The sequence below is a fragment of the Sphaeramia orbicularis genome, chromosome 13 (assembly GCF_902148855.1).
Source record: "Sphaeramia orbicularis chromosome 13, fSphaOr1.1, whole genome shotgun sequence".
Lineage (NCBI taxonomy): Eukaryota > Metazoa > Chordata > Actinopteri > Kurtiformes > Apogonidae > Sphaeramia > Sphaeramia orbicularis.
Genome location: NC_043969.1, coordinates 30,725,299 through 30,752,918, shown reverse-complemented (window position 1 = coordinate 30,752,918; position 27,620 = coordinate 30,725,299). Strand labels below are relative to the sequence as shown.

The following is a 27,620-nucleotide window of genomic DNA, read 5'->3' as shown; positions in this document are numbered from 1 at the left end:
TCTCCAACCACCACCGTACACCAGTGTAACACTGGAGGTAGAGGGTGAAGTGTCTTGCCCAAGGACACAACAGACTGACTAGGACAGAGTGGGATTCAAACCACCAACCTTTTGGTTATTGGATGACCTGCTCTACCTCCTGAATCATGGCCGTCCAAATATTGTAATAGTTAACTTGACAGAAAAAACACAACTGCACAACAGTTTGTGGAAGCTGCTCTTTATTTGTAAAAGAAAGAAAAGACTTCAGTCATTGTCTGCTACACGTTCTAATTACATAAAGAACATATCTGCGGAGACAAACGCAGAGAATATCCTGAATCAAACTTAGGTAGAGTCAAATTTGATTGAATTGCTTTCATATTTCATACATCTTTCACTTTTTGCACTCAAAGAACAGTCAGTTTTTATATACACAGAGCACCGATCAACAGTGCTCCTCAGCTCCACCCTGGTCCTCTGGATCTTTTATACAATTAATTTACACCAAATCTGTGACCCTTTCTTGATAGCACAGCAACAGCTAACCTGCAAGCAGACACACTCTGTCCTCTCACCCCCAACTGCAGTGTGGAAAGATGTGTGCAACATGAAGACAACTCTTTCACATTCAGAGTAAAGGCAGCCTTGAATACGGTCAGTGAGTCAATGGCATGCCAAGCTTAAAGCAAATGGAGCCCACCACCCAGTGCGATGCCTCCGATTTGTGGATGAAGTGTTGTTCAACTAGACAGAAAACTGTTCCATTGCAAAAACCCTAGGCACAGAATTGACTATATACTGTTAACTGACTCAAACTCTAACCCCTGCACTGTAAGTACAACGGAGATTGTGAAATCTTTCATCTAGTAAAAAATTTTCTTAACACAAAACTCGGAGAATATTTAGTGCTCTATCATTCCGCTTAATAGGTGTACTTTAATTATATAATAGCTATTTTTACTCTACCTCTCAATGATAGTCTGAGATCCTTGTTTAATGCTGAAGCACTCCCACAGGTGTTCAATGTACTGTAGATTTTACAATATTTTTTCCCCAATCTTAAACCAATAATCATAAATAAATACAAACAACACACAAGGAATGTCTACTGTAAACACGGTAAAAAAGACATAAACTAAACAGGTGTAAACGTCATTAGCATCACTACTTAGTGACAGTTAAATAACTGTAGGGAATAGATGACTGATGATCGGATCAAGAAAGGGAAGGACCACGCTCTCATTTTCCTCTGCCCACGTCCACCTCCCCCTCCCAGCTGAACATCAAGACCTTACATCCAGCCACAGTATTTCCAAATACATAACATCAAAGTTTCTCAGCACCCATAACTATCTTTACAGATTACACTGTAAAATGGATAAGGAATCCTCTTAGGGGGGTTAGACAGCAGCATCACTCGACGTCTCGGACAAGTTACAGAATAATGGGTGTGAGCTATCGCCAAACGTCATTTGGACATGGTTACCATGGTTTCTGACAGTCGTTGCACCATTGTGTTCTTGACATGTCTGTATTTGGGTGTGTGTGAATGTTTCTCTGAAGAGTTAGACTGCAACGAGGACAAAGCTTTGCTGCTAAGTGCTTCATCTTCTGAGAGACACTTCCTTCAAATTACATGAACTGCATCTGCAAGAGGGGCAACAGGAATAATGAGGAAACGTAATACACATTTATAATAAATATCATTTCAATAAATAGTTAATTCAGCTTGAGTAAAATGGCATGACGAAGCAGAAGAATAAAATAGAAGCATGAGTCATGAGCAATGGAAATCCTTCAAAGCGAGCAAAAAATAAAATTGAAACAATGAAGACCAAGATGAAAAAAATGAGAACAATGCATATAGCATTTAATCAAATGGAGAAGACACCGAGTATGCATATGGCAAGAGATCATGAAGAAACAACAGGGCATTAGCAGTGGGCATGTGATGCAACAGGTGCATCTGCAAGCAAAGAGCATGCTGTACCTAAAGAGATGCTCTACAAGAAATCCTTGAGAGAGAGGTGTGCAAACGGGTCCTGTCCAGGGGCTCGGAGAGGACTCTGGCTGGAAGGACTAGAGGCTGCGGAAGGCTATTTCAGGAAGAAATACAGGAAGGAGGACCAGAGGAGAACTAAGAGTCAGCACAAACACTGGAGGAGGTATGAGATTAGTCTGAAGCAGCTGTGATGTATGAGAGAAGGGTTAATAAGAGGAGCTGTTTGGGAGAAACAGGGAGTCATAACGAGGAAGATGATTCACAGTTCGTCCCTTTCTGCTCAGAGAGTGAAGGGTCCATTGTTTAAACTGTCATCATCACAGTATTCACACTTACAACAAAGCTTACACAGTGACTAACTATGGTACACATCACGGCACAATGGATATACCTGTTTACTCAACCTGATAATTACGTAAATAGTTACTGACAATGTGCAGTAGTCACTCTGCTGTGCACCCACCTGAGCACTAGACACAGAGCCAAAGGGGTTGGGTGGCCGCATCACAGGTTGGGTGTACATCATGGTGGGTGGATTCATCATCCCCATGGAGCCCATTTGTGGAGGCTGCAGCATGACGCGCCGAAAAAAGACAAAGATATAGAGTTACAGTTATACAGCTATAATTTTCCCTGTAAAACCTCAGAAAACAGTGACAAACCCAAAGATGATATGAGTAGAAACACTTGGCATTGAGCTTCTGACCTCACTACTCGCTTATTAAAAAAGGACGTTTTCATTTCCCATAATTTGCATGACTCACTATTTACTTTTGTTATTGTTCTCATTCTAGTTTCTGCGTCAAAGCTTACAGCTCAGCCTCTGTCTCAAACGGTCTATACTGGCTGACTTCTGATTGGTCGGCCCTCACTCAACCTGCCTAGCGACAGTGCACAGACCCAATAGAAAAAGTTCACGCTGTTCATTTTTTGCCGACTCTTTAAAGCATCGGCATTCAGCAAATTTCAATTTATTTCTTTCCTGAGAGTGAACAACGTGAAAAAAAGCAAGTCACAGCAACACATCTGTCTGATTAATAACTTGTTCTTTGCCTCCTTGTTGTGTCAGATAATGGTGATTTTAGTGATTTAGACTTTTAATTGTTTTGATATGGATACTTAAACTACAACTTTTAGATATTTTATTCTTTAGATTATATATAAGGAATGTTGTTATATGCCCATCATGGGCAACGAACTCCAAGAAAACTGTCTGTATTTTACACATACAGCCTTTTATTACCTCCGCCAAGGAGGTTATGTTTTTGCCAGGGTTTGTTTGTTTGTTTGTCTGTCTGTTTGTTTGTCTGTCCGTTAATGTGCAACATAACTCAAAAAGTTATGGACAGATTTGGATGAAATTTTCAGGGTTTGTTGGAAATGGGATAAGGAAGAAATGATTAAATTTTGGTGGTGATTGGGGGTGGGGGGGCCCACGGGGGGGGGGGGGGGGGGGCCACTGATCAGCCTTGGCGGAGGTCTGCGCTCTCCGAGTGCTTCCAGTTTGTTATGGTAATCTGATGCACTACATAATAATCTAACTGTGTACCAGTACCTGTTGCTATGAAAAAATATTTGTATTTTCTCTTTTTCATTTCTAAAACAAATAATTAAGTGAAAACATACAATAATGTTATTTTTATAAACAAACTAATCATATTTGAAACAGAAAAACTGATCTAGTTTTACAGTATTTAACTAACTCTCTAAATGACACGAGTTGGTAAAAAAAAAAAAAAAAAAACCAAGTGTTTTCTTCTTAATGATTGATTCACGTACAACTCTGGCCTATTTTTTTTTATCTAGAAACACATGCCATGTTAAAACATACTTTAAAGGAAGAGAAATGTAATTCAACCTATATATGTATCTGGCCTTCTCTCTCCTACACAGCTCTTTCTGTGTGAATATAAACCTCCTCATACACTATTTTTATGTTAAATTGGAATCCACGTATGAACTATATTTGCTGTAATACTGACCATGCCATATCCCATCATGCCTGTGGGTGTGGTGGCAGGGAAGGCCATGATTGATGGTGGCTGCAGAGACAAAAATAAACCGGTTGCAATTTATAACACCAACAACAGTAAGACACATTAGCCACAGGTATTTGACAGTACAAGTTAACAGACAGCACAGCAATAGCAGTGCCTATAATGAGCACTACAGTATAAGCTCTGTGTGGATCACCATGGAAACGGGGTTCCAGGTTGTGGTCGGCGCTGCTTTGGGCTGCCAGTTGGTGCCGCCGGTCATCCTCTTCTCCCCCGGCTGGCTCCAGTGGATGTCACTGCAGATTAAGACAGTTGATGTTAGCACCAGCTTGTAACTGCCCTGAAAGCACAAAGCTGCGGCTGCTCGTGTACTACAGAACGGCGCTCAGCTCAGCCATCACTTACTTTTTCATTGTGCCATTTCCAATACCAAGATCTGAAAGGAAAGCAGATAGCACAAAAATCACCCCGTGCATTTATGTGTATGTGTTTAAAGTAGCTCAGGTCACATGTGGTGTAAAACTTACTGCCGACAAGGTTAGCCAGGGAGGAGTCAAGGTCGTCTGACACCAGCTTCTCTGGCAGCTGATTGGACGGCTGGTTGGAGCCGGCAAGAGTCGGTTTCAGGATGCCCCCAGTAATATCTAACAAGACACAGAACGCGAGTGTGACTCACAAGAGATAATAATAAAAGCATCTGCGATTGCATGAATTTTTAAGTATTTGCTGTACTGTACAACAACAGCTAAAAAATACAAAGCTGCTCTGATGGTCACTGCTGCAATCTGTATTCACATGTTAAAATAGACAGTCTCTTATTTAGTTATGGTCAATTTCTGCTGGCAGGGTGAGATAATGCAAAAAATTTCCACAAATATTATAAAAGGGCAAAACAATGCACACTGCTGCTCAAGCAAATCCATTCTCACATGGGAATTTTAGTTGGATATCACTGTGTCATAGAACTTGGGATTCAATAACATAAGTTACAAGACTAGATAACATTAATTCATTTATTTATTTGTTTGTTTACTGCTTGTTTTAAAAAACAACAAAAAAACATGATTTGAGCTGTGTTTCCTATCAGCTGTGGTCAGACACAAGGAGAAAATGACATTCTGCACTTTCGGGCCACTGGCGACTACTGAGTCTGTAGTAAAAATAGGGCAGAGACGACAACAGTCTGCTCATAAGCACTGGCGACTTCTATGTTAGGGCCCACTGGTGCAGGTGTTTTAGCTGTGTAAGTCTCAACACAGATAATGGACACAAACAACATACTTAGCATGCACCTAACATCATGACTTTGGGGCATGTCCTCAGCATCTCATCTATTACGTCTGTCTACGAGGTAAATGCCACACTAGGTTCCAGAGTGTTTTGAGCATCTGAGGAATGATTTCAGATATTATATTCTCTTTTCTTAAATCGTTCATGCACAACTTATTTTCTCAGCTGAACAACTTCTGTTCATTTCAGTTTTATACCAAATATGGAAAACAGTTTTGCAAGTCATGTGCAAACTACAGCCCGGTATTTTCATTAACGTGATAATAAAGAACATGTTTTTGAGCTGTAAACAGAATCCCATGGTTCAACTGTACTGGAGGTGAAAATGGCTCAACTTCCCACCCATGTCATGGTGTAAAACATCTGCTTTTACTGGCTAATATGTTAGTCAATTTAAATCCTAAATTATGTATAAAACACTGTAGTGACATAACAACACATGCAGCAGAATTGGTCTTTCTGTCAGGGAACTCTGTTAGGTGTAAGAGCACTTCAGGGCTTCAGCTCCCCAAGATATGATGACAAGAAAATAGGGCAAAAACACAAGTGTACAATGTACACTGAACAAAAATATAAATGCAACACTTGTTTTTCCTCCCATTTTTCATGAGCTGAACTCAACAATCTAAAACTTTTTCTATAAACACAAAAGGCCTATTTCTCTCAAATACTGTTCATAAATTTGTCTAAATCTGTGTTAGTGAGCACTTGTCCTTTGTCCTTTGATGAGATAATCTGTCCAGCTCACAGGTGTGGCATATCAAGATGCTGATTAGACAGCAGGATTATTGCACAGGTGTGACTTAGGCTGGCCACAGTAAAAGGCCACTCTAAAATGTGCACTTTTTCTGTATTGGGTGGTCCAGGGGGGTCAGAAAACCAGTCAGTATTTGGTGTGACCACCATTTTCCTCACGCAGTCTTCTTCATGAATTCTCTGAAACACCTTTGGAGATGGCTTATGGTAGAGAAATGAACATTCAATTCACAGGCAAAAGCTCTGGTGGACATTCCTGAAGTTAACATGCCAATTGCATATTCCCTCAAAACTTGTGACACCTGTGGCATTGTGTTGTGTGATAAAACTGCACATTTTGGAGTGGTCTTTTATTGTGACCAGCCTAAGGCACACCTGTGCAAAAATCATGCTGTCTAATCAGCATCTTGATATGCCACACCTGTGAGGTGGATGGATTATCTCAGCAAAGAAGTGTTCACTCACACAAATTTAGACAGATTTGTGAACAATATTTGAGAGAAATAAACCTTGTGTGTACACAGAAAAAGTTTTAGATCTTTGAGTTCAGCTCATGAAAAATGGGAGCAAAAACACAAGTGTCACATTTATATTTTTGTTCAGTGTAAATGGATACTGATTTTTAGATGGGCCTTTATTAGGTGGTAAATCCAGTACAAAAATAAGTCTGTCAGACCCTCAAATGATTCTGCAGGAGTGTCTTATGATTTGACATCAAACAGATGTCCCTGAACTACTCTTGTCTCACATCTAAACCTGGACATTGAGACACTGTTATGCACAATTTCAGCCTCTTTCTCATGTTTCAGAATCATACAGTGGATGGAGTTAGATGTAGAACATGAGAAAAGTTACACTTTAAACACAGAAATTAAGAATGGAGGTTTTGCATGTGCAGCAGAAATGCAAAGGACTCTCACCGTCAGAATTGAGGCTGTTGCTGCCTGAGGCTTTGGCTCCAAACACAGACTCAAAGTCCACTTGGAGTCCCCCTGCCGACTGTTGGGGTGGAGGCTGTGGCGTTGAGTATCCTTTAGAAAGATGAAGAAGGAAAGGTATTGCTCATGAAAACAGTGCACTGGTCAGATGTTTTGACTGATCACTGGAAACCTGAATGGCACTGCTTCTTCTACAGGATGGAAACTATCATTTATCTACAGCTGAATATGCCTGAGAGTGCCTTCAGTACTCTACCTCTGAATAGACCTGCTACAGTAGAGGGCTCAGTGGGGAAAGGAGCCTGGTGTGGGAGATGCTGGGCAATGGACACTGGACCACAGAAGGAGTCTGATACGCCACAGGAAGCAGGAAGTGCAAGACAAAAAGAGACAGGAAGAGAGAGCAAGAAAGAGACCAAAAGGAAAAGGCATTTCAAGGCCAGATCAGAGAGAGCCAGGTGGGAAATGACAGTAATACAGGCAGAAAGTAGACAGCTATCATGTATAACACTTCAGTTTAAGAGTTTTAGAGGGATAAAAGCAGAAAAGTGACCCAGAAGAAGGGTTTAAAATTAGTTTACGTCCATAGTCATACCATTAATATCAAAATAAGGGTCCATGGGTATTGAATAGGAGCCTATGTTTGCCAGAAACATAGGCGGAGATGGTGAGCCATCATAGTACCTGAGATGGAGTGCTCTATCCGCACTGTGCGTTTGTAATTGGCTGAAACTGTTGAGTTTGTGTCAATAAAGGGATTGTAACGATCTGGAGAATCAAAAATAGTGTTGGTAAAAGAAGAACAAAAGTATTTCAAATCAAAAGAGTCTATAACATATCACCAAACTGTTCATTATAAGAGAGGATGGAAGGTAACCATAAAACAAAAGAGTGGATGGCCTGTGTAGAGCGACATGGAGGATTTTGGCTGATGTGCGAGAATAAATTAAGCTGCTGTTCTTACTTAAAAAACAATGTAAATCAAGCTTGGTATGAGAATAGTATAGACAGATAAAGGGAGAAAGATAATAAATGCATTAGCACAGACATTTTATCAACAGTCAAACTACAGCAGCACATTTAACATGCAGCTAGTCATGCTAACAAGTGACTACGGAGAAATGAGTGACAGGACTTTAGAGGAGAAACAAAATGAGTCATTACCACCAAACATTTCATGACCAGATGTCCTAGAGGAAAAGCTAACACCGTCTGAAGACACGACAGGTAAGTGAGTGGCATCGACAACGAGTTTTGAGAGGAAAGGGTTAAGGTTTGGCATGGAATCATCTCCAGCTTCAGTAGAGGTGAAAGGATCTACGCAGGCAGAGAAAAGACAGAAAGACAGAGAGAGTGGAGAGGAAGAGGTGGGCATCAGAGTCAGACAACAACAAAGAGAAGGAGAGCATGCAGAACAAGTCACCATAGTCCAGAAAACACAGAGAGACTGGTTGAAGGTATCGAGTGGGAAGCATTGTACCTGCCCAAGCTGTGGCCACCGGAAGCCCCGTGGAGCCCGACTGGACGGAAGGCTGGAAAGTTGACTGTAGGTCAAAGAGGTCACTCTCCATCTTCACTGCACTGCAAATGGAAAAGACGCACAGAAGCATTTCAACAAAAACTGGGGTGAATGTATGACAACAAAAATACCTGTTGTAATTATTTTAACAGATACTGCAATTGTTATACGAGTCACAATCGGAGTGGGAATGCTCTTTTTTCATAGTCATTTAAAGAAAAAAATGGTGGGACTTTTGCTAGGGTCTGTACAAAAATAGCTTTACCAAATAAAATAGCAGCTCTGTTGATCTACATCAGGGCTGTCAAACTCATTTTTGTTCAGGAGCCAATTTGATCTCAATCGGGCAGGACCAGTAAAATAATAGCAGAATAACCTATAAGTAATAACTACATTGTTCTCTATGTTTTAGCGCAAAAAAAGTAAAAGTGCAACTTTTTACAATGTTCTGCCTCTGCTTTTTATTTATACATGTGCATCACAACTTAAAAATAACAGTGGATCTACAAAAGCACAAAACATTTAATAACAGGCATAAAATTGCTGAAATTGCACCTATTTTTCTTATTCTTATTTTTTGTGAAAGGAACATTTGCAAATTTAAACATTTTCATTATGTAATTTTACTTCTTTCACAATAAAACAAACAAAAAAAAGACATATTTGGAGTTTCATCATTTTAAGTTATGTTATTATTTTACTTGCCTGTTCCACTTGTGATCACACTGGGCTGTATGTGACCCCTGAACTAAAACAGGTTCGACACCCTTGGTTGTTAATATCCTCAGTATAATTTTTGCACCTTGCAAATTTATCCCATGGGCCACATTGGACCCTTTGGTGGTCTAGTTTAGGCCCACGAGCCCCATGTTTGGCATCCCTGATCTAAATGTTCCACTTAATTGACAATTTTGCAATTGTGACAATATTTTCATCAACTTATCAGTGCTAGTTGCAACTAATTATAACTGTTTTGTCTTTAACATGTCAGAAATCTACAAGTAAAATAATGAAGTGGGAGGCAACTTTCCTTTCTTTTACATTTTGCTTCATCAAACAATATTCAAAAACTGAAACATCCATACATAAGATGCAAATACTTGGCATTTCTGCTTTAAAGAAAATTCAAAAGTTCAGCTGATTAATACTTTTAGCTGTGAAGGGATTGAAAATGTGACAAAAGAGTGTAATCTGTATCTTTTGTTCCAATATCTCTAACGAGTAGCACATTGTAGATTTATGCAGTACCCATTAGAGCAGCTGGGTGTAGAGAAAAGGTCGATGGCCGGTGCTGTGCTGATAGTGCCCCCAGTGGTGGAGATCGGTGATGTATCAGTGGTGGCAAATGAGGGCCTCTTGGAAAGTTCCTTCAGCCTTTGTTCCTGAGTGAACAGGCCAGCCCAATTACAACAAACAAGTGACAAAAACTCTGCAAAGATGTCTGTCTGATGCATGCTGAGTGTTTGTTTTGAACAACAAAGCAACCTTCAGAGCTTTGAGTCGGGCCTGCTCCTCTTCGAGAGCTGCCTGCTTCTCTCGCTCATCCACTTTAGTGAAAGACATTCCCGTACTCGCCAGTGATGAAACAGCGTTTGACAGAGTGCTGGCCCTGGAGGACAGAAAAATTCAAACTGAAGCCCGGATGAAGCTATTACCAATCTAATAACTCTTGGTGAAACAACAGAAAGGATTCGAGGAAAAACTGAGAGGAATTCAGATCTGAAATTCAGGTGATGTGAGGACCAATGTACCTGCTCGCTGCGGTGGAGTCTTTAACCTTTTTGCCCTCTAAAGAGGCCAAGTGCTGCTCCAGAGCTTCAAGAAGGCTACTGGGAGCCTGTGGTGACAGAAGACAGTGTCAGCATGCTGTTGGTACATAGAAAATGAAATCTGCATGGACATGGAGACTATAAAGAACAGCGGTGGGTAACCAAGCTCGGACAGAAAACACTACACACCATAAAACTCCAGGTGTAGAAAGCCAATTTATTACTCAAATTGGGAGGTTTAATTTTGCTCCAAATGCGCTGCACATCAGTTTTGGACTATTAGTTACCCACCACTGACCACTGAGCTCATTTCAGCCAAAAAAAGCTACTTTGGATGAGAGTAACATCTGTGTGGAATGACATACCGCACCACAGCACTTTCAACAACCTGGCCATTGTTGAACTGACTGTGTCTAAGCACAACGGGGCAGGCAGCTATCTGACAGTAGATGAGCTACACTGGTTTAGGGGTGGGCGACATGGTCAGAAGATCATATCATGATGGATTTAATCATAATCACAACCCATTTGTTTGCATCTGATATTCACATTTTTATCCAATGAATTAAATTTTAAAAAAAAAGCTATGTTCTCTTTTATAGTCACCACTATGAGGTCTGAAATAATAATAACTAAACAAGATTCATTTGACCAAAGCATGAGAAAATAAAGGGATGGGTTAAGAACAACTAAGAAGCAACTTTGAGTCAAAAGAAAATGACAAAGTGACAAAAACTAGAAGCACTGTTGGTGTTTTCACCACTGAACACAGCTCTAAATGAAAAGGAAAGGAGTTGGATAATAAAACTGCAGCATTCCTTCTACACAGATGAGTTTGATTATTTATGATGAGTTTTATATTATTCAGTTATGTGATGTTATTATATTTGTTTTATTTTTATTTTTTTTTTGATCCACGGTTTGGACTAAACTGTGACAGTTCTGACCTTGTTTGAACGTTTCCAAACAGATCTTTAGTGCAGTTCTTGACAACATAAACTGTACAAAAAATGGAGGTGACTTGTGGTTTTACTGAAGCTGTTTTCTATATACAGACAGAGCTAACCTAACAGAGCTATAATCAGGGTTCCTACTGGTTTCTACAAGGTAAATTTAAGACTTTTTAAGACCTTCTTAAGACTACTTAGAACAGAATGTAATGCCCATTTCACAGCTTATTTCACAGCCATACTGGCAAAAATTCTTGACTTCTAGAGTTTAGGAAAATGTATTTATTTACTCTAATGCCTTGATTCCTATCGTTTCGAGTTGAATTGATTTCTTGCACAAGGTGGAGCGAACTTCAAACACGTTCAACTCAACTTGTGTCAACCAGGTCCAGAATGATCTTTTCTCCAACCTGGCATTTTTACATTTGCACTTCCCTATGCTTACTTTTAGCCTTTAAGCTGCCATTAAAGTTCCCAAAGTCAGCTTTCTCAGATGGTGCAGGAATGACTAACAGCTGCACGTGTGTTGGGCTGAATTTTTTGCAAAGTAGGTGATCACTGGTTCCTAATTTCAATATAAATTGTTGGGTTGGAACGGGTGGAACTGAGTGGACTAATGTTACTTTCTTTGCAGCTTGGAAATTTTCCAGACACATTTAAACACAACACAGCCAACAAGTTTATGGCAACATAACTTAAGACCTACCATATCAAATTTAAGACATTTAAAGTCTTTTTTTAAGGCATTAAATGCAGATTTGGAAATTCAAGACTTTTAAGACTTTTTAAGACCCCACAGGAACCCTGTATAATGTAAACTATCAGCTGACATAGCATGTGAAGATTATGTTATTTTGAAAATCACCAGCTATGAAACAAAAACTTGATGATCCCATATTACAGATATGTATAAACAATAAGCTTTACAATTTATTAAGCGAATGATACAGTCTGTGGATACATAGTGTTGATTTGTTCCTGGTTTTGTGTTCTGGTACATGACTTCCCCCTGCTATTAATAGTTTGCAGTACTGATACTATATAGACCAACTTTTAAATAGTCACTACTATTCTATGTATGAAGAAGATTTCTCTAATTAGGGGGATAAAAAACAACAAAAACTGAATAAAGAAACAGCAAGTGACATTGGATATCAGCCCAAATGTCAGTTTAATTATCGATATCAGCCAACAATTTGTAATTGGTGCATCCCTTCTAATAATCAGTATCACTATCAGCCCTGAAAAAACTGTTGGTCAGTCCATGACAAAAAAACACTTCTATTTCCATTATAGTTCATTATTTTTGGTTACCTGGGTTGAAGATTTAATTAGGAATTATAATTTGTAACTTAAAATATATATATATATACAAATTCTAAAAATATTCTGTAAAAGTTGATTTAAAAAATGATTTGCCAACATGCACTTTTCAGTTTCTAAGCTTTAATCTGACATTTGTCAATCATCTTCCATCTATGCATCTCTATTGAATTATTGAGCACTAATTTACAATACTATTGTAACTTTATGTTATTACGTAAAGTTTAGAAGCAGGGGTAAGTCAACCTCAACGATTCTGGATTTCTGTTAGATCGACCATGACACAATCTCAACCTATCCCCCACCCCTACACTTGGTTTACACCTCAATGTGACCAAAGTGAACAGAATTTACCACAGCCAGTGTTTTTTCCTTCAACTGTTTTTCACCACGATTTAGGAGACAGAGTCAGAGCAGAGGCATGCAAAAAGACAACACTGAGGCAAGTCACACACATAGAAGAAGAAGAGTGAAATGATAGTACTTACACAAACTGTGAACTAAAGTGGAAAGATAGGGGGGAAAATACAGAATATAAAGGTGGTGACAGTCAGAGGGGAAATGCATTTCAGCTGCTGTTTGAGGGGGTGATATTTGTAGTCCTTACAGGCCTGATAGCACAAACACACGCATGTGCAAATAACAGTGAATAAGAAAACCAACATCTAACTGTCACTGTGTGGGAAAACCGAGTGCAATTAATGTGAATTAACACCTTTATTTACTGTAAGAAGTAGGAGAAGAAGTAGGTAAGCATACACAGAAGAAGTGGAGGTAAGGAAGAGGAAGAAAGAGAAGGAGGAAGAAGAAAAGGAAGAAACAAGAGAAGAGGACTATCCTCTGGCTACATGCACTTAAGAAGGAAACCATGCAAAGTGTCTGAGTTTAAAGGTCTCTGTGTGGTGTGTACGATTGTATATTTTCATCAGACAAAGACGATGCTGATGAGAAAGAGCAGTTAGACGTAAGAGAAAAAGACGAATACTGAGAGCTGATATCCTGCCGTGTTACATCGCTGTCAGGTGTCAATGCTTACCTGCGAAAGGTCAGGAATGTCTCCTCGGTCGATGCCCACTTGCTGTTAGGCAGAAAAAAAAAACGTTTGTGCGAAAAAATACACACACCAATCAATCCTGTAGAATATCATATGTGCATAAAAAAAAAAGACAAACATTTAGTCACCTCTGCTACTTTGAGGAACTCTGATATCCGGGTCATTCGAGTAAGAAACTTCTTATAAATATCCAGGCCCTCTTTACACTGAGTCTTCTTCATGTCAAAGTATTTCTCTGTTTATAGGGGAAATTATTGAACATAGACATGGATTGAAAAATATGCAAAAATGAACTGAAGACAAGGGTTTGGAAGGGAAGTGATCCTTGAAGGTCTTACCGAGCAGGTTGATGATGCCTTCATTATAAGCAGCGAAGAGCCTGATGGAGTCTTTGAAGAGGAGCATGAAAGCTGCATTGATGACTCCATTAGTCAGCTCATTGGCATTGACCTGGGGGAAAGCAATCAGTCCGGTTTGCACATATGCTTGACATTTATCTTACGGCCTCTCAACAAAGCCTGTATCTCACTCTGGTGTCGACATGCAGCAGCTCCAGTGCAATCTTACTGCGGCGAGCGGTAAAGCTACGGGAGGTTTCACCTTAAACTCACATTGAAATCGAGGAGGGCATCCATCTGGTTCTGAATAATGGGGATAGTCTTGAGCAGCTTCTCTGTATTCATGGTCCTCATTACGCCGTCCACTCTGCATGGACACATGGGGAGTCGGAGCAGAAGACGGCGTTGAGGAGAAGGGGAAGATGGAGTAAAGGAAGAGACAAATAAGCAAGCTGGGCAGCTCGGAAAAATGATAAACTACCTTAAATGGCCCATTTCTTTTACACTGAAATATAAAAGCAGACTCTTCATTTAATCAGATTTAAAAAGAGATATTTAGTTTTTTTATTAGATCATCACAGTTTTCCATAAGTTTGTGGGAGACTTCAGGTCTTTATACACTGGGGACACTTTCCTGACATTTATTTTTTGCCAAAACTGTAAATGCCAAGAGTAGTACAACAAAGAACACCAATGTAATGAGGTGAAAAAAGAAGCGTTTTTTTCAGAATAAAGCTGATTTGTTCGAGTTTTTCAAGGTGAATAAAGGCATCAACCATGCATTTGGGTGAAATGGATATCGTTTGACAATAATAATGATGGGCCTGGACATGCTAACAATGAAACACACAAATGATAAAGAAAATGAAGGATAATGTGTGCAGCAGCATTGGTAAAAAACTAGACTATCAGAACAGCAACAAGTCAGAAAAATCAAGTCCAGTTAGATTGTGTGTCTCTTTACCTGGACACTGGACATAGACACAAAGCAACAGAGAGCACACACACAGGTGAAGTGTCACTACTGCTGCCAACTTGCATCACTATTGGTGTAAAAAGTGTTGCTGCAAAATGTTTATGGGTGAGTATTTTGCACTTTCAAGTTTATTCGTCCAAACCCCAGTATGTAAAGGCCTTCAGGTGCACAAGGGAACAGAATAGGGCTCCTTATGCAAGAAAATACTGTGTTTATCAATAAAACAATACATAATTTCCCAAGTTATAGGATGATTACAGGGTCATTACGAGGCTTAGGTGCAGAACCTGTTATCTCACAAACTGCTTCAATTTCTAAACCATTGTGTTGAGGGAAAAAATACTATATCAGTTATATAGTTATATATAGTATATCATAAGTTTTTGAAGGGTAAGAAAGTAAGGGATTATTATTCATAGAATTAGGGTTGCATGTGGATTTACTCAAAAAACAAATTTGTTGCATGATTCTTTTCAAAACACTGTGATAATATAGGTTTAAACATGTGCAAAAACACCCCATCTATTTGGCCAAATAATAACAAAGCCATCACAGCACTTAAGCCCTCCACAAACTGATTTAAAGCCCTGCACTTTTACCACATCTGTGTATAAAAAAATGTGGAAAAAAATAGACATGATGAATAAGCAACATCCAAAAAACCTTAAAAACAAAACTTGCTAAATAAGTCCAAGGGAAACCAACTGCCACTGGGCAAAGTCATTAAGCTGGTTTTAATGCTCTCTACATTGATTTTCTAAGCCTTATAATGGTCAGGAAAAACTGGCATTGTGATATTATACAAACAAAATGCTTACCCTCGCTTAACTTTTGTGAAGTCAAAGGCAACCTGTCTGTATGAAACAGCTTTCTCATTCAGGTATCGACTATACCTCCTGATAAATGTTGACATGTCATATCCTGAGGAAAAGAAAGGCAGCAGAATCGTGAATAAACATCATTTGTTTAATGTGACTTAACAACAAGAGGGAAAAAGTCTGTTACCTTGTAGCCCACTTTTGTCCAAAAAATTACTGAGGTTGAATAGTGTATTCCTGGAAGCCAAATACTGGACGAAACGCTGCGGGAGGAAAAACAACACACTCATTTAGGTCAATTATCTGCTGTGGTTTATTTAACACAGGGTTAATCATAGTTCAGACGTGCTCACCTCGTTGCCATAGACCATGAGATGGTGTGTGGTGATGAGCGACTTAAACACAACCACCCAGCTGGTGTTGGTGGTTCTTTCAAACAGCGAATCAGCCAGTTGAGGAATGTTCACGTTCATCTCGTTGGTGCAGTGGATCAAATCTAAAACATAAGCAAAATGTCCATAAGGTACTGCTCAGTAGGTTTAGCTGATCAACATAAAGCAGTCATACATTTGTAATAGGGATGCACCGATACCACTTTTTTCCAGACCAAGTACAAGTACTTACATTTGATTACTTGCCGATACCAAGTACCAATATAAGTACTTATAATAATACTTGTAATACCATTACAGTTCTTAGTTACTTTTGAAAATGTGCTTTATTGTCATTGTCATCAACAAAGCACTGCTACTGACATTTAATGCGTTAGAATGAGTGTTTCTAAATCAATCCACCAGAGGGCAACACTCTCAATTAACCATATTCACCAAATACCATAAACAAGTGTAAAGTTTTTTGAGAAGTAGAAGGTACATAATAACAAACATGATGATGACAGAGGAGGTAATACTAATGTGGATACTAATGTTGATATTGATGAGGGTAGTTGCCATAAATATGTCAGGAGTTTTTCACGAACTAACACAGCCACTCCTTGAAAAGATCCACTACCTCCACGGTTCCCAATGGTACTGCTTCTCCATCTGTGTACGCACAGAGCCTTATATAGAAAATAATATAATGATCTTTGTATGATCTTTGTTGATCTTTATATGTCTCGGGGTACGCATCTGCTAGCTCCCGGAAAACTGACAGAATTAAGTACAGAACGTACGCAGAGGACGGACAATACGCTCTGTCCATATCTGTCTGTGACGTTAACGTAACTTGCAGTCACTGTTACTTTTGTCACCGTTGTTTATTTTGAAAAATCTCCACACTGCTGACATTACTCCTCGGCCATGTACCTGCCGCACTATGAGGTGAAAGTCATACTGGCAAAAAGTGGTATCGGTGTGGTTGTATCAGAAAATGTTTATGAGTACGAATAGAAGTACATGCACTCAGTACCGCACTGATATCCGATACTGGTGTCAGTGCATCCCTAGTGTTAAGTCATGAATTGTGGTAAAGATAGTCAAGAAACATCTAGCTTTGTTAAACAGTTCAATGGACTGTATGTCCCCCTGCACATGATACACATCATCAACACTAAAACACCTGCTACCTTGGCACATTTTACCTCAATATTTGACAGTGAGATTAAAAAGTATTAAAAGAAAAGGAAATCAAAACATTCTGGTCATGTTGAAGCTGCAGAGACATCCTCTACAGCTCTGAACAGATCACAGAGACAGTTACAATGACATCACCTCTGCGACTTCTGGGTGTGTCATCTTTCTATTCATGTATTTTCACAGTCTGGTATTTTAAGTTTTACCAAAAACTGCTACTTCCTTGACTTGTAAAATTATCTTTTAAACTGAAAAACATCATGCACTGATCAGCCATAACATTATGACCATTCTGACAGGTGACACCTGAATAAAGTTGATTATCTTCTTACACTGGCACCGTTCAGCAGGTGGTGTACATTAGGCAACAAGTGACCATTTAATCCTTGATGCTGATGGGTTGGAAGCAGGATCTGAGAGACTTGTCACGGTGATGTCGTAATGACTGGGTCAGAGCATCTCCAGACTGCAGGTCATGTTGAATGTTCCCAGTGTGCTGTGGTTAGTACCCTACTAAAACTGTTTTAATGATCAACAATTCAGTTTTCCATTTTGAGTTTTTGTAATATTATCAGTCCAACTGAATATCTGTGGGATGTACTGGACAAACAAATCTGATCCACGGATGCCCGATGGATTTAAAGGATGTACTGCTTATGTCTCGGTGCCACATACCGCAGCACACCTTCAGAGATCTTGTGGAGTCCAGATGTTGGGATGCTAGACTGGTGGTAATGATATTATGTTCCCACAGATGTGTGGTTGGGCTGAGATGCAGCCATCCTTCCTTAGACCAGGAACATCCAACATGACCTGCCGTCTGGATATGAATTGACCCAAGCATGTGATCATCTCAGTTTGGCCCTTGTTAAAGCCTCTCAGATCCTTACCTTTGCCCATTTTGCTGCTTTCAATAAATTAACTTAAAAAAAACAAAAAAAAACCCCAAAAAACCCAATTATTATTATATATTTATTTGGAATGGACAAGTAAATACATCATCATAGCAACTTAGTAAAAATAAATACAAATGTCCTTCCGGTTTTATTTGTTTTGGGTCCAGAAAAAGTCCATTAGTAGCTGCCAGGGCATATGAGTCTAAGGAGTCCATAGTCACGGATCATGGATCTGACTTCGTACAACCTTTGAAGTGCTCACTCACCTCTGATTACTTAAATTTCACAGGACTTTTGATTGATTAGTATCAATGGGAACACAGTAATCCTCTTAAGGAATGTATTAACAAGTTCCCCAGAATAAATAGAGCCAGGAGGCTCACCAGTTCACTTAAAGAGAGCTCTGATACAATAAATTAACTTGAGGTCTAAATGCTGACTTGCTGCCTAATATACACCACACACTGGAGGGTGCCAATGTATGGAGATGATCATCATTATTATTACTTCATCTGTCAGTGGTCACATGATTATGGCTAACACATGCACGTGTAAATGATGGCATAATTCAAAGAAGATTGAAAAAACAACTTGTCTAACTTGGCTTTTTACTGTAATAAATGTTTTTTTTTTCTAGAATAAGATCCCAGAGGGCACAACCAAAGGGGCGGGACTCCAGCTCTCTATTGTGATTATGATTCAGCTATTGTGCCCCTCTAGAAATGACCTGAATTGTGGTAAAGGATTCTGGTCATGTAGGACACAGCCTTACTGTGTGATCTTAAACTGTCTTAATTTCCGAACTGACGGTTTGTTTCTGACACACTGCCTCAAGTTGAGCTGGTAGGCAAACAAACACCTGCTGTGGAGACACAAAAAGTAAAGCTACAACAGATGCCCAAAATTCTGTTTTTAGGTTAGAGCCAAAACAGGCTGATATGACTCATCCTCATGTCCTCCACAGCAGGTCACATATGTGTAATGTGTTTAATCTAATAATTTGTAACAGGGTATTGACAAATCCCAAAAGCTGCAGCAACGTGTGTTGAACCTCATTCCTGCTTCAAAATGTTTTAGACACAAGGTCACTCAATTAATTAAAACTCAGAACACAAATTGATGCATCATGACCACTTCTCGCTTAGACAAACATCTTCTGCTGTGCTGACAATGAAAAAGTCTGTACAAAATACCTGAGATGTAAATATATGATTACCCACAATGTTCTCAAACACAACAGAAAAACTGAGCTAAATGAGTCGATGCAATCAGAACATTCACTGTGAAGATCAATATGCTGCTCAGCTCAGAAGATGCTAACCACACATGTCCTGCCCCACTTCCTCCTCACTCCTTTCGCTGCTCATATGTTCATCCTACATCCATGTGCTAGTTGAACGACAGCATGTGAGCCAGTGGTGCTAATGACCCTGCCATTCACAGCTGTGATCAGACTGATGGGGTAATTGGGCCTCCCTTTCTGTCCTATATTTGACTTTTTCAAAAGGCGGGGGACTCTAAGTAGGACAGGATAACCTTCCAGAGAAGCAGCAGTTAGCATGGGTGGCTGAACTGCCCGAAGACGACGAAGATGACAGAGAGGAGACGAGCAGAGACGAGGAGGAGGAGGAGAAATGTGGGGGAGGAGGATGCTCGAACAGCACTGTCACGTTTAAATCTGTTAAATATTTACTAATGGGCAATATGCTATATCCAGAAAAATGCATAATGTTTCTGCATTGTGTGTAACAAACAGTTCTGCTTCAAAAAATAGTTTTTTAACTGTTTTATGATACTATTAAATATGTGTTGATTGATTGATAGGCAAAATCAATATCTATTCAATTAATTGTGGTTTTGCTTCCTGAAAATTGTGAAATTAAGATTATTCTTGTAGAGACCTATGACTTTGATTAGGTCATATATGGCTCATAGTTTTAGTAAAGAAAGAGTATTGTTATCTTTGGTTCATATTGCCACAAAATAATCAATTTATCAATAAAGTCCATATGTCTATATTAAAATTAGCCTACATATGATCCAAAACATTGAATTTTTTTTTTTTTTCCCATATCGCATTGCTGTTCAGAGCTTAAAAAAATAAAATATAAATAATAATCATTGCTATTGCCATTTTATAAATCCATGAGTCAAATGGAGGAATGGGTTCACCAACTGCAAAATTATTAGGTGATACTGATATTTAAAGTGACATTTAGGCCTACTCTCTATTACTTTATTTTGTTTTTATTTGTTACTTATTTATCCCTTAACATAGAAATCTTCATTACAAAAAAAAAAGAATACAAATCTTTCTGTATCATTGTCCTGTATATCACATTATCTTTGAATGAACAGAACATACAAAGACATAAATTTAGGAAAAAACCTTTTATTTATATATATATATATATATATATATATATATATATATATATATATATATATATATATATATATTTATATGTATGGGTCGCTGCCACCTGTGAAAAGATGTCTCATATCGTCCAAAATCAAATACTAAAATAAAATAAATGGTGATAAATATCTGAAATAAATTATACTTCTGTGTTACTTTGACATAACACAATATCTGATCAATGTCAACATGTCAAAAATGTCAATATGTTTTGAGTTGATAGATTATATTTGATTAATAATAAACATGTGTAACTATTGCTCAGCCTTCTCTGTATTAGTCTGGATTTATTGTGTCATTTTCAGTTAAGGAAAGTGTTTGTTAATAAGTTCATATGGAGGTCAGGTGGATTAATGTTGAAATATCAAGTTTCAGATGCTGCCCTGTCCTAATCATATATTTTTCACACAATGACACAGTTTTCTCTTAACTTCTGAAAAGAGGCTTTTGTTTCAGCGATTCCTTGTTTGTCTCTCCTTGAAATTTTTGTTTCAATCCTTAATATAGGACCAGCATGATCAAAAATTATATTTTATGAAGTAGCTAATATGAATTGCTTCAGACTAGGACATAGAGATAACATGATCCATCTAAACACTGACCTGTTGTTGCTTGTCTCCACCCCACCAATCAGCCTTCTTTAAGTACAGCATGTTATTACTTTCTATCCACATGCAGGCTGACCGACAAATCAGTCACATTGGACTCCTGGCTGAGCTGGGATGAGCCAAGAGAGGGCCTCACTCTGCCAACTTTCACTCATCTCACCTCAGGGGAGTCAGGCTGAGCCACACAACAGGTGTCAAACCTGCAACTCCACTGCCAAGCCAAACATTCACAGGAAACTCACCACAGACACAGACAGGTATAATGGGCCTGGAGCCTGAAATGTAATACAGTTACAGAATGCACCTCCCCTCAGACTGTTACTACACTCTTATGATGATCCACAGCTTCATAAAACCACTTTCATTACTGTTATCATGCATTTACAAGCGCAGATCGATATGCAGAAAAACTCCAAATGTATAGGAGTGCATCAGAGTGTGTTATTGTACAGCTTTGTTCATAAAGTACTGGAGGAGATACTATGCTCCATCCTCCTGGTGCCTGAAATAAAAGCCTTTGAGCATCATCTTACCATCACAAACCTCATCCACAAAACTACACTGACTTGTGCCCTTATGGTGTCACCTCACTGGGTCTGAAGCATCCCATGACCCCAACTATGAGCATGGATCATATTTCTGACTGTGATGAAACAGACACTTGTGCTGCTGCAGGTGCATCATGATGGGAGAAGAAACTGGAATACAAGCCTTCCAGTGGATAAAGATGTGGATGTTAAATCTGGGCCTGTCTCTCTCTAATTAATCTACCTCTATGTCTGTGTAAACACCATCATATATCCATTAGACTCTTTAATGTGTATATGCACTGATTTGTTGCTATGTAGGCTAATCACTGAAGCTAACAGTCAATGGGTAAGCTAACACAGGCTTTGCGGACTGAACAAAACCACAGCTAGCTATTACCAAAACTGCAATGAAAAATTACTAAAAACCCAGTTACATTCTCAACAGCCTCTTAACCAAGACCTGTCCTAGTTTTTACTGTAGTATAATCTGTTTGGTAGCTAGTTATAGGCAGTTAGCATGTAGCTTGTCCTGAGGCTTTGCGGCCTGGTAGCTCCATCATCGCCATAACTCACACACTTTCAGCGGTGTTTTCTATGGAGAGCCTGCCGTGATTTAACACATGTACCGGTTGTTAAATACTCACAATCCAAGTGTTTCTTTTTCGGGCCCATTACTTCGTGCGTGGTGGCCTTGCATACTGTTTTCGACACGGCGGATCCCGTTACACTGTGCTGGGCTGCGGTGATCCGGTCCGTAATGCTCTGCCCCGACATCTTCGCTCACTGGATGCAACAAAGACTTTAAAAATTTACGCTTCGGTATGTTCGTAGAGGAGATGTTAAAAAAAATAAATAAAATAAACCATCCACCTCCCCCGCAACCTTGCCCCCCCTCTTTTTCCCCCACCTTGATGGAAATTTTAAAAAATCAGAACTAGGCTATGGCAGACGCGGACCGTTGGAGGGCGGAAAACGGAGAAGCGGAATCTGACAACAACAACAACACATCAAAAAATGTTCAATTGAGTCTCTGTTCTCGTCTGGATCGGTCAGATTTCAGGGATGCAGGTGTGTGTAAGGTCCACTGGCTGTCGCTGACTCATCCGACCCGGCTGTCTGCCTCGCTCTCATCCCGGATCCCTGCTTCTTCCTCCTGCCTGCTGCCTCCGCCGCTCCGCCAGTCGTCGCCGCCGCCGCCGCTTCTGCCGCTACCGTCGCCGCCGCTCCGCCGCCGCTCCTCCTCCTCCTCCTCCTCCTCCTCCTCTTTTACTCCTCACCTCCTCCTCCTCCTGCTCCGTCGCCGCTCGGCTTTAAAGCGCAATGAAAGAAAAGCCCACAGCGGGAAATGGCGGGTCTGTTCTCACCGATCTGCTTGCATAGCGGATGGATGGATCTCAGCACCGCCGCCCCGCACACCCGGAATCGGTCGCGGCAGCGCTCGGTTCCCATGAGATGCTCTGAGTAGCAGGTGTGACAAAACTGACCGCAGTCCAGCTGGAGAAAAAGTCAGTGACAGGGGATGCAGAGGCCTGGTGAGAGGATGAAACCAGCACTGATGGATGGATGGATGGATGGATGGATGGATGGATGGATGGATGGATGGATGGATGGATGGATGGATGGACCAGGTGTGACAGGGTTAAGACAGGGCAAGAGATTTATAGATGTTGTACAAATCTGCAACAACCTAAACCTAAATCTTAATAAATCTCTAATCAATAATGAAACAATGCTAAATTAATGTAACTATGTATTTTTTCTGTCTATGTGCTTTGTAAATGTATAAATTGTAATACTTATGTATTGGTAATGGGAATGGACCCCAGGAAGAATAGTCTCTACTTTGGGGGATCCTTAAATAAAGAATAAAGGACAACCTCATCCTGTTACATCCATGTAATTAGTGATTAAAAAAACTCAGTCCAAAATGTAGACTCCATTATTTATGGCAAACATATATGTATATGTATGACTATGAAAATAAGCAACTGAAGTGTGGAAGAAAAGACAGAAACAGAGAAACAGAAGAGTAACACATAACATGATGGTATAATATATTCATATTACAATTCACTGTTCACATAAGCCTAACAATTTTTTTCACATTGTAAGATATTTTTTTTTATGTTATAACAATGGATTTTCACACTGTAACAAGATCTTCAAGAGTCTTTTCAAGAGTCTGATTTCGACCAGTTCTGTGTGTAAAGTAGCATGAGCTAACTTTTGTTATGATTTTGTGCTATAGGAATAAAATTTGACTGAATGATTGATTGATTTTTAAACTATAGCAGTATCAAAGTTTTCCCACTAACATCAGTCGCTACAGCATCTTAGTCCAATGACTGATAGACGGATCTGTTTTTGTTTCGTTTTCTTTCTTTTTGTTGAGGTGAGGGAAAAGTATATTTTCCCCTGCAGGGATCAATAAGGTTTTATTATAACTCTAATTATAATCAAGATGATTTTCATTTTATAGCAAGACATTTTCATATTACATTGTATGTTTCACATTACAACAGGTATATTCATGTTATAACACTATTTTCAAGTTACTACAGTTAAACAGGGTAGTATGAAATGATTTTAATTTCATAGCAAGACGGTTTTATATTATGAGTCATTATTATATTATATAGGGTTGAAATGAGCATACAGATTTATTTCTCATTCTCTTTTCTTCAGACACAACAAGAAAATACAAGAAATATGTGCACAACCTAAAAAGAGACACAGAAAACTGAACTAAATGGGTTCTAAAGGTTAAAGTCACTATTTACTATTTATTTGACCCCTGACCACATGGCAAGAAGCAGCATGAACAGTTAGAAACATCTGACATGTGTTGAATGCAACCTGGTATAAAACATCAGAAAATGAACGTAATAAATGTTACTTTGAACCAAAGGGTTAAAGACATGTTAAGTGTGAAGGGAGGTCACACTAAATACTACCATTTTGGTTTATAGAAGCTGGTTTTTCCCTGACACTTTTGTTTTTACTGCTGTACATACTTCACATATATACAGATTGGATCTTAATACAGAGACTGAAAAAAAATGCAAATATGTGGTCTTTATAACTTTACAACCCAACAAATCTAATGTTACCCTAGGGGTTTTGTACATTTTGGATTTGGATTGAAGAGAAGACCAGAAAGTGAAAACTAAGTAAGGGGATTGATTTTACAGTGTCATAAATACAAGTGAATAGACTGAATTTCATGCTACAGTTCACCCTCTTTCTGTAAAATTAACAATACAAACAGCTATAATTAATAATCGAATTAGCTCCGCATGTAGCTTTTGCCTACATTTCTACTTTGAACCAAACAACTGTATCCAGAAACAGAGTCTGGACAGACGCTGCATGTTTCTGTGGTGTGTTTCAGCATGTGGAGCACAGGGGGGCAGCACAGCTCTATAATAACCTCACAAAGTCTACTTTAATGCTTAAGGAGTCGGTGTCAACCTAAAATCTTTCATGCAAATAGAATGTTAGCTTTGGACTGAGAAAATGGGATTAAATTATATTTTGATGAAAATTGTGTCCTTCTATTTATTTTTCAAGGTATCTTAAATCACTGCCAGTATTTTGTTGCACATTACGTTCATTAGTTTTGCAACCTCGAGCATTTTATATGGTTGAATGTATCTTATCAATTTAAAAACAGGCTGTGGAACATCTTATCCTTGTTCTTTTATCCCAAATGCAAACACATTATGTTGACTGAAGTGTTTTTGTTCATTTATGAACAAAAACAGAGATGATCCTTAACTTTTTTCTCCTTGAGTGAAGACCACATATTCATGTCGAAAAACAAGGTGTTAAAAAACACAAATAGCTTCTGCTTCTCTGAATAATATCATTGATAAGGTCATGGTATTGAAAAGAAATGTTGTTCTTCAGGACTCAGTGACGTAAATAAAAAGTTGCAGTTTTTTTTTCCTCACACCTGGGCTTTTTCATGAAAGAGTTGAACAAAAGATACAGTGACAAGCATCTGCAGACAGATTTTCATTTTGTAGTTTGTTTTCAGTTTTTAGCAAGGTTTTACCTGAAAAGCAAAGTGTTTTTGTGAAACAGTCTTCATCAAGGACAACGCTTTATCGACACCTTATTAGAAAGAGTCTATTTTTCTCTCTTTTCATATTTGTGCCAGACTTCATCTGAACTATTTTACAAATGCCAGTGAGGATTAAATCTCATCACGGCCTTTGATGAGGGTTTCACTTTCCTGCCGGTGTTAAAACTGGAGCTTCAGATTACAGCCACACTCTCACGGGTTTTGTGATGCAGCCCAGATTGTGTGATTCAGATGTCTGTTTGTTGAGTCTGGATGTTTCAGCTTGATCAGATAGAGACAGCTCTATCAGGCAGATCTAAGAGAGGCGGTTGGTCCTGAGCTATTAAAGTCTCTGGGCACAATGACCTGTGTAGGAAACGTTTACAAAGCTCAGGATATGACCACTGAGGTTGTGTTCAGATGAAGGGAAAAGAAAAACTTCCTGTAAAAAATAATCAGATGTGAACAAAATCAAATGAAATACAATGAGCAGGGCAATGTGCGACAAGAGTTAGTTTGGAATACGTGAAAAAAACAATAGACTTTGGTAATTTAACAGGCTCATAACTCCAGTTTAACCTTACTTTTAAAGAAAGTCATGTGACTGAAACACAAGTAAAGAAGTAGAACAAATAGCTTTACATTGGCTAAATAGGTCATGTACTGGGTGGGATATGTAAAATAAGCTACATGGTAATGGGTTCACTATATGTATTCATTTCATGTGCATGTTGCCATTTGATCCTGTTTGCTCTGAATGGCACTTGTCCGCTTTTAAGAGCTTCATATTTGATTTCAGCCCTACCTCATCAGAACGGCAGGTGAGCAGCACTGAATAGCAAACACCTGCAGCCAGCTGTGTTTCCCAGGGCTGTGCGGGCCCAGCAGGAGCCTGTATGGCTACAGTCCGGATCTGAATGTGACACGTGAGTCCACAGTGCAGGATGACTCAAAACAGCATGACGCACATTAGATGTGTTTAATGAAGGTAGGTGTATCATAAGCGAGAAAGGAACAATAATCCAAGAGAAAGAAAGACACATAGGAGTGTATAATATTCCAAAAGATGTGCTTGTTTAGTAAATGTATTCCACATTAGTCAAATAAAACAATAATGAACTGAATTTCAGGGAAACAGACTGTTCCATGTCTGTTTTTAGTTCATAAATGTACAAGTCTACCAAAACAAAAAGAAAATGTCTTGTTTTTCATGCACTGCTAAAGGTTTGTTGTATGGTGTACATAACAAGACCTGGCAAAAAAAGTCCCCACCTGGATTTAACTAATCAAATAAGTAAATACTACAGTGATTACAATATGTAAGTTATTCATATCTATATCTATATCTATATCTATATCTCTACCTATCTATCTATCTATCTATCTATCTATCTATCTATCTATCTATCTATCTATCTATCTATCTATCTATCTATCTATCTATCTATCTATCTATCTATCTATCTATCTATCTATCTATCTATCTATCTATCTATCTATCTATCTATCTATCTATCTATCTATCTGTGTGTGTGTGTGTATATATATATATATATATATATATATATATATATATATATATATATATATATATATATATATATATATATATATATATATATATATAATTATGTATGTAGATGTGTGTATATAGGTGTATAGGTGTACATATGTGTCCCCTATCCAACCTGTGGCATGTTCAGCATGTGTACAACAGCTGTAAATAGTATTCATAACTTCTTTGATTTGTTGGTTACATTTCTGTATTTCCTATTGTGCATCTGTTCGTTGTGCTGACTGAATGCTATTTTTGGT

The 27,620-nt window shown here is 38.8% G+C and overlaps 1 protein-coding gene across 10 annotated transcripts; it reads right to left on the bottom strand.

Moving 5' to 3' along the window:
• Positions 1-204: 204 nt before the first annotated feature.
• picalmb (phosphatidylinositol binding clathrin assembly protein b) lies at positions 205-22,936 on the bottom strand. 10 transcript variants are annotated; one of them, XM_030151659.1, is made up of 24 exons: positions 22,384-22,935; positions 16,066-16,208; positions 15,900-15,975; positions 15,713-15,815; positions 14,192-14,285; positions 13,919-14,030; positions 13,709-13,815; positions 13,563-13,604; positions 13,015-13,026; positions 10,236-10,321; positions 9,970-10,093; positions 9,733-9,866; positions 8,446-8,546; positions 8,130-8,282; positions 7,650-7,733; positions 7,222-7,314; positions 6,948-7,058; positions 4,509-4,625; positions 4,387-4,417; positions 4,178-4,277; positions 3,967-4,026; positions 2,448-2,552; positions 1,973-2,078; positions 205-1,629 (listed from the first exon to the last, which is right to left on the bottom strand). In XM_030151659.1, the coding sequence occupies exons 1-23, from the start codon at positions 22,511-22,513 to the stop codon at positions 1,986-1,988; spliced, it is 2,211 nt and encodes a 736-aa protein (XP_030007519.1). In that variant the 5' UTR covers positions 22,514-22,935; the 3' UTR covers positions 205-1,629; positions 1,973-1,985. The 10 variants fall into 10 exon arrangements, with proteins under 10 accessions (XP_030007519.1, XP_030007518.1, XP_030007523.1 ...); XM_030151658.1 differs by lacking the exon at positions 13,015-13,026 and adding an exon at positions 12,881-12,904; XM_030151663.1 differs by lacking the exons at positions 7,222-7,314; positions 13,015-13,026 and adding an exon at positions 12,881-12,904 and having other exon boundaries at positions 22,384-22,936.
• Positions 22,937-27,620: the final 4,684 nt, after the last annotated feature.

Excerpts from the sequence above, each read along its gene's own strand:
- picalmb (XM_030151658.1), bottom strand. The coding sequence starts at position 22,513 with ATGTCGGGGCAGAGCATTACGGACCGGATCACCGCAGCCCAGCACAGT. Across the intron at positions 14,286-15,712 it reads TTCACAAAAGTTAAGCGAGG|AGTGGACGGCGTAATGAGGA; the intron begins GTAAGCATTTTG and ends GTGTCCATGCAG. Across the intron at positions 13,605-13,708 it reads AGTTCCTCAAAGTAGCAGAG|CAAGTGGGCATCGACCGAGG; the intron begins GTGACTAAATGT and ends TCTGCCTAACAG.